Genomic DNA, 5,634 nt, shown 5'->3' with positions numbered 1-5,634 from the left:
TTATTGCACCTTGGATTTGAGAAGTACGTAACAATAGTTCCATCAGGAAAAATATTAGTGACCATGTGTTATATCAACGCCTAAGTTACCAGTCCTACATGGGAGTTAATAATTAGCTAATTAAGTGGAATTCGAGCCCTAAGTGACACTATCTACAACCCGTCTATCTCAATAATCCTTGATTACCGCACCGAACTGGTGAATCGAGCAGAATGAATGATCACTTGCTCTACTTTAATTTCTATCATTTTTAGAGCAACTTCATGTGATCCAAACTAATTCTATTAAATTTAACCTTATGAATTAAGTTAAATCAAAACTCTAACATGCACTTGATTTGTTTTTTTTTTTCTTGTTTTGGTGAATATGCACTTGATTTGTTTAAACACCATTTGAAGAATTTGATACAAACTTTGACCCCAAAAGTTACCATCCATTCATACTGAATTCAAACAGGCTCGAGTCGGTGCAGGTCATCGGTTTGGGTCGGTTTTCCCCGCACACCTGCTAACGCTAAAAGACCAAGACAAATCCACAAGTTGAAAACGCATACGAAATCATCACCAGCCCACTCCTGGGCTTCTATAAAAAGGACCATATACCTCCACCTCAACTGCGCTCATCTCCCACTCCCACTGCCTCCTGTCCACCATGGCGAGGCTCAAGCTCAGGCTCACTGTAGCCACCCTCTTCCTCCTTCTCATAGAGCTCTCCTCCCTCCTTCCCTCCTCCCTCGCCTGCCCCTACTGCAAGTTCCCACCCAAGCACCCCCCTAAGGTCAAGCCCTCCCCCCGCCCCCGCCCCCACCCCAAACCCAAACCCCATCTCAAACCCCCGCCAGTAGTCCAGCCTCCACTGCCACCCATCGTCGGACCCAAACCTCCACCCCATGTCATACCTCCAATGCCTCCAATCGTGAAGCCTCCTCCCTACGTCAAACCCCCTCCAGTAGTCCGGCCTCCACTGCCACCCATCGTCAAACGCCCACCCCATGCCAAGCCGCCCCATGTCAAGCCACCCCATCTCAAGCCGCCCCATGTCAAGCCGCCGATGCCTCCTATCGTGAAGCCTCCACCCGTCGTCAAGCCGCCGCCAGTCGTCTTGCCGCCCGTCGTGAAGCCACCACCGGTGGTCAAGCCCCCGCCCGTCGTGAAGCCACCACCCATGGTCAAGCCGCCGCCCGTCGTGAAGCCACCACCCGTGGTCAAGCCCCCGCCCGTCGTCAAGCCGCCGCCTGTCGTCTTGCCGCCTGTCGTGAAGCCACCACCCATGGTCAAGCCACCACCCGTGGTCAAGCCGCCACCCGTCGTGAAGCCGCCACCCGTCGTGAAGCCACCACCCGTGGTCAAGCCCCCGCCCGTCGTGAAGCCACCACCCGTGGTCAAGCCCCCGCCCGTCGTGAAGCCACCACCCGTCGTCATGCCGCCTGTCGTGAAGCCACCACCCGTGGTCAAGCCCCCGCCCGTCGTCACGCCGCCGGTGCCACCTGTCGTGAAGCCGCCACCCGTCGTCACGCCGCCGGTGCCGCCCGTCGTGACGCCACCACCTGTGGTCAGCCGGCCACCGAAAGGCAAGGTGCCGTGCCCACCGCCACCGCCGTCGCCGACGCCGCCGGCGACGAAGACGTGCCCAGTGGACACGCTGAAGCTGGGGGCGTGCGTGGACTTGCTAGGGGGTTTGGTGCACGTTGGCATCGGGAAGAAGACCAAGGCGACGTGCTGCCCGCTGCTTGAAGGGCTGGCGGATCTGGACGCAGCCCTCTGTCTGTGCACGACCATCAGAGCCAAGCTTCTCAACATCAACATCGTGCTGCCGATTGCGTTGGAGCTGATGATTGGGTGTGGGAAGCACCCGCCATCCGGTTATCAGTGTCCTGCACCTGCCTAAATATATATCTACTATCTGGTAACCCAAACCTTTTCTTGGTTTTTGGTTTTTGATTTCTCTGTATGTTCTTGCTTTTTGGTTTTCGGTCAAGACTTGATCAAATGTATTAGATTTTATTTTATAAATAAAAATTATCTGTGGCCTATCATTTCCTAAAAATTATAAGCATTGTAGAAAAAATTATTGCCTACGTGCATGGTACATATTTGATGAATGGGGTCTATAAAAACGAGTGCTCGGCCGTGATTGGCTGCATGTACGGCTATGTGGTGTATATAATGTAAATAATAATTTTTTAATTTGAAGCTATAAATTATTTTAAAATTATGTTTATTTTAGTGGTCTATCATCACTTTTTTTTTTAGAATATTTTTTTCTGAAAAATAGCGGTTATAAATTTACAACAGTTTTTTTTTTTTTTCGTGGGTGCACCGTCTGGCTCACAGGGGACCGGTTAGTGTGGTCTAGATTAAATCTGCACGAGGCCTGTCAAAGTGTTGAGAGATGGGCAGTGATGAGAGGTTTGACAGTAGACACAAACTTTGGGGTCTAGCTCGACCAGCTGACTGGTATTCATTTATAGGCTTGGTTTCAACACCAGGCATGCATGTTTCCAGTCAAATTTGGCCTGACTAAAGCTACGATTTGTAAGTTAGGGGCCCCTGGCCGTGTTCGTGTCCAATTTCGTGCTTTAACTTTGATTTCTCACAAATTTTTGGATTTATTTCTATTTCTGATTTATTTGGACAAGAAAATCTGACTTCCTAATTTTTGGCAGGTTATTTGGATCTTGGAAGAGAATAAATCACGGGCTGCTTGGAAAGAAAGCAGGGAGTGGTCAGAGCGTGTTCAGTTTCTTGCTTTATCTACTTTTTGTGAGAGTAAATAGTGGAATGTGCTGTAGACTTGACTGTGGTGCGGTTGTTCAAAAAAGTGATGGAGTTCTTTATGCAAAAGTGAGCAACAAGCTCTTCAGTCCTTTTCATGCATTAAAAGTTCTTTTGCATCTTGGTAAGATAAGAAAGGATAAAATCAGCCAATCACACAGCTCATTCCTGTAGGCCCAATCAAATGTTCATCTCGGTGCACCGCTATAGAAATATCTATATGCTCGGCCACATGATGCATGCAGTGTAGGGTATAATTTCTTGGAGGCTAGACCAGATTCTCATCAAAGAGTGAAAAGATACGGCAAATGATTGATAAATGCATCTTCGCTAAACATACATATATCTTTTCTGAATACCAAATGACTAGCACCTTAAATCAACTAGATATTAAAATTTATTATCAATTTGATCTATGAAGACTGGGCAAGCTCTCAAGATATTGATTATTAAAAATAAAATGCCAACAGCATGGTTTTAGATGCAGCTGACATGATCTGCGCTGATGCAGCTAGTAGGAGTCGTCTCATTAGAGGACCTCAGACCATTCCATCCTAATTAACCATCCCCCTCTTTGTGTTAGTTAGCAAGCAAAGGCAGGAATTTTCTTTTTTTTTTTTTCTGTTTTACTTTTTATTGCTAAAATTAGCTTTCTTTCTAGGACTAAAATGATTGGAGGCAGGTGTTCATGATTGGCCTAGTTAGTGTAAAATTTGTATTTGTTTTATCAAAAAAATTGCATTTGTGTTTATTTGACAAATAGAATGGAAGAAAGCTTGGCCAAGGGCAGGATTTATCCAATTTCTAATGATTGCAGGAGCTATCCAGTTTTTTTTAATAATTTTATCAATTATATATGTTACACTTAACACTCATATGCATTTATATATTGTATTTTAAGTTGAGGGAACGAGTTGGCAGCTACTCCCTCTTGCGGCTACTCCCTGGCGCTCCATAATCCATGGTTTTGCGGCCGCTCCCTTGTACTCTTGCCCGTTTGGTTCGCGGAAAGCATTTTCTCTAATAAAAATATGATTTATAAAAAGCAGATTTCTAAAAAGAGTATATCTGAAAAGTACTTTTGTCATGTTTGATTGACTATGGGAAAATGACAGATTTTCAGAGTGCTTATGTTTGCTGACCATCCATTTTTCTGAAAAAGTTATGTGTAATTCCTATGATACCCTTAATAAAAATTAGGTTTTTAATGCTTTGGATCAAATAAGGATAGCTGAAGGGTCTTTTTAAAAAAAATAAAAATATTTCGATTTTCAGCTCATGGAAAAGTAACTTTTTCATGTTTCTCATGAAAAAGACTTCCTCATTAAACATAGGAATTATTATTTTATAAAAATACAACTTTTCCATCTCTCTTCTTTAAAAACTCTAACCAAACAAGAAGCATCGTTTTACTTTCCTATTGACCATAATTTCTCCCCTTCTTTTCCCACGAACCAAACGAGCTTTAAGCACTGAGTACTTCATTACCTGCAGTACTATGTTAGTGGGTTGCGATTATATCTTTGGCATGAAAAAAAGGATTCACCTTTCTTCGTGCGAATCCACTTTTTTTTCATGCAAATCCACTATTGGATCATCTGTCGATCATTTTAAGATCCATGCAGGCAGATGAATTGCAGAGTTCATAGCACTTTGAGATATGTGTGATGGGCGATCAATGGTGTTGCATGCAAAGGAAGATGAATTCTTCTCTGATAGAAAAGATGCAACCCCTATCCTTTGTAAGCATGGTAAAACTGTCTGCATACAAAAAAGTTTTATTCGAAGATTTTGAGAAATTATACCCTACATCATGTGCACTATATAGCGGTGTACCACACCAGTCATAAATGCTTGCACTTGTAGGCTTCATTCATCAAGCGCTCGTTTTCGGTGACTGGTTTATATGAACAAATATCTATAATTGGTGTAGTCCCCGCCATGTGATGCATGCAGTGTACAATATAGTTTCTGTCTCGAGCGCTCATTGATGGATTTGATCATTTGAGTACTTTTTATTTTTTTTTGGGTAAAACGATAGGGGGGGCGAAGGAGGTGAAACTCCACCCATGTAGCAGCCCTCACTAGGCCCCCCTTCCACCAGAAAATGTTCGATGCGAGTAGACGGAATGGCTATCCTTTACTCATACACTCCTCGACCTGTGGGTTGCCCCACGTATGAGTACGTCATCTCAGCACCACCTCAGTACCGGCGGACCAGATGGCGACTCTACCGGAAAGACCAGGCGAAGAGCATCCGGTCTCCACATTTAATCGACACTCGCGCATTTCGAACTTAAGCCACTCTGATGAAATTTTAGCTCCATTTCAACCGTGCCACCACCTTGGTGGCAAGACGCTGTCCATGCATGCACCGTGAAAGGTCATGTAAATGCATGACTATGATCTCCGTTGGCGTGTGTTAAGAGACTGGCTTGCTGAGTTTAATTTTTATATAGAATATGTTTTCTTTCTTTTCTTGTGTGTGCTTTTTCTCAGTCCGTTTTCTTTTTTGCATTCGATATGGCAAGTTGTTTTATAATCTCACAGGCCAATACAGTGAGTGGTACAATTTTCGGCATCCTAAACATAACATAAACTCAAAAAGAAAATCCGCAATATTTATGAATATTCAAATTGACCACATGATGTAGATCACAATCAAAGACAATAAATCCAGAATTTTGAGTCTTTTGCTCTTGCTTCTTTCTTCTTGTTTTTTTTTGAGATAATGTTCTTGCCTCTCTTTTTTTAATGGGTAAGTATAACCCTAAAGTATTCAACAGAGAAGTACACTATGCATGGAGTTACTTATGAGTTTGTGTTAAGTTTTCTTAGAGAATATGAGCCCAAATAAGTG

General features: G+C 43.7%; 1 protein-coding gene across 2 annotated transcripts; it reads left to right on the top strand.

Moving 5' to 3' along the window:
* The first annotated feature begins 552 nt into the window (after positions 1-552).
* LOC103704398 (uncharacterized) lies at positions 553-2,866 on the top strand. 2 transcript variants are annotated; one of them, XR_016399107.1, is made up of 3 exons: positions 603-1,905; positions 2,334-2,534; positions 2,666-2,866. XR_016399107.1 is itself a non-coding variant. In XM_039131638.3 (2 exons), the coding sequence occupies exon 1, from the start codon at positions 652-654 to the stop codon at positions 1,885-1,887; it is 1,236 nt and encodes a 411-aa protein (XP_038987566.2). In that variant the 5' UTR covers positions 553-651; the 3' UTR covers positions 1,888-1,905; positions 2,666-2,866. The 2 variants fall into 2 exon arrangements, 1 of the variants encoding a protein (XP_038987566.2); XM_039131638.3 differs by lacking the exon at positions 2,334-2,534 and having other exon boundaries at positions 553-1,905.
* The last annotated feature ends 2,768 nt before the right edge of the window (positions 2,867-5,634 follow it).

Source organism: Phoenix dactylifera, chromosome 2 (assembly GCF_051530095.1).
Source record: "Phoenix dactylifera cultivar Ajwa chromosome 2, Ajwa_hap1_PhDact_Kaust_v1.1, whole genome shotgun sequence".
NCBI lineage: Eukaryota > Viridiplantae > Streptophyta > Magnoliopsida > Arecales > Arecaceae > Phoenix > Phoenix dactylifera.
Note: the sequence above shows the minus strand (reverse complement) of the source record. Positions and strands in the feature narration are given on the sequence as shown.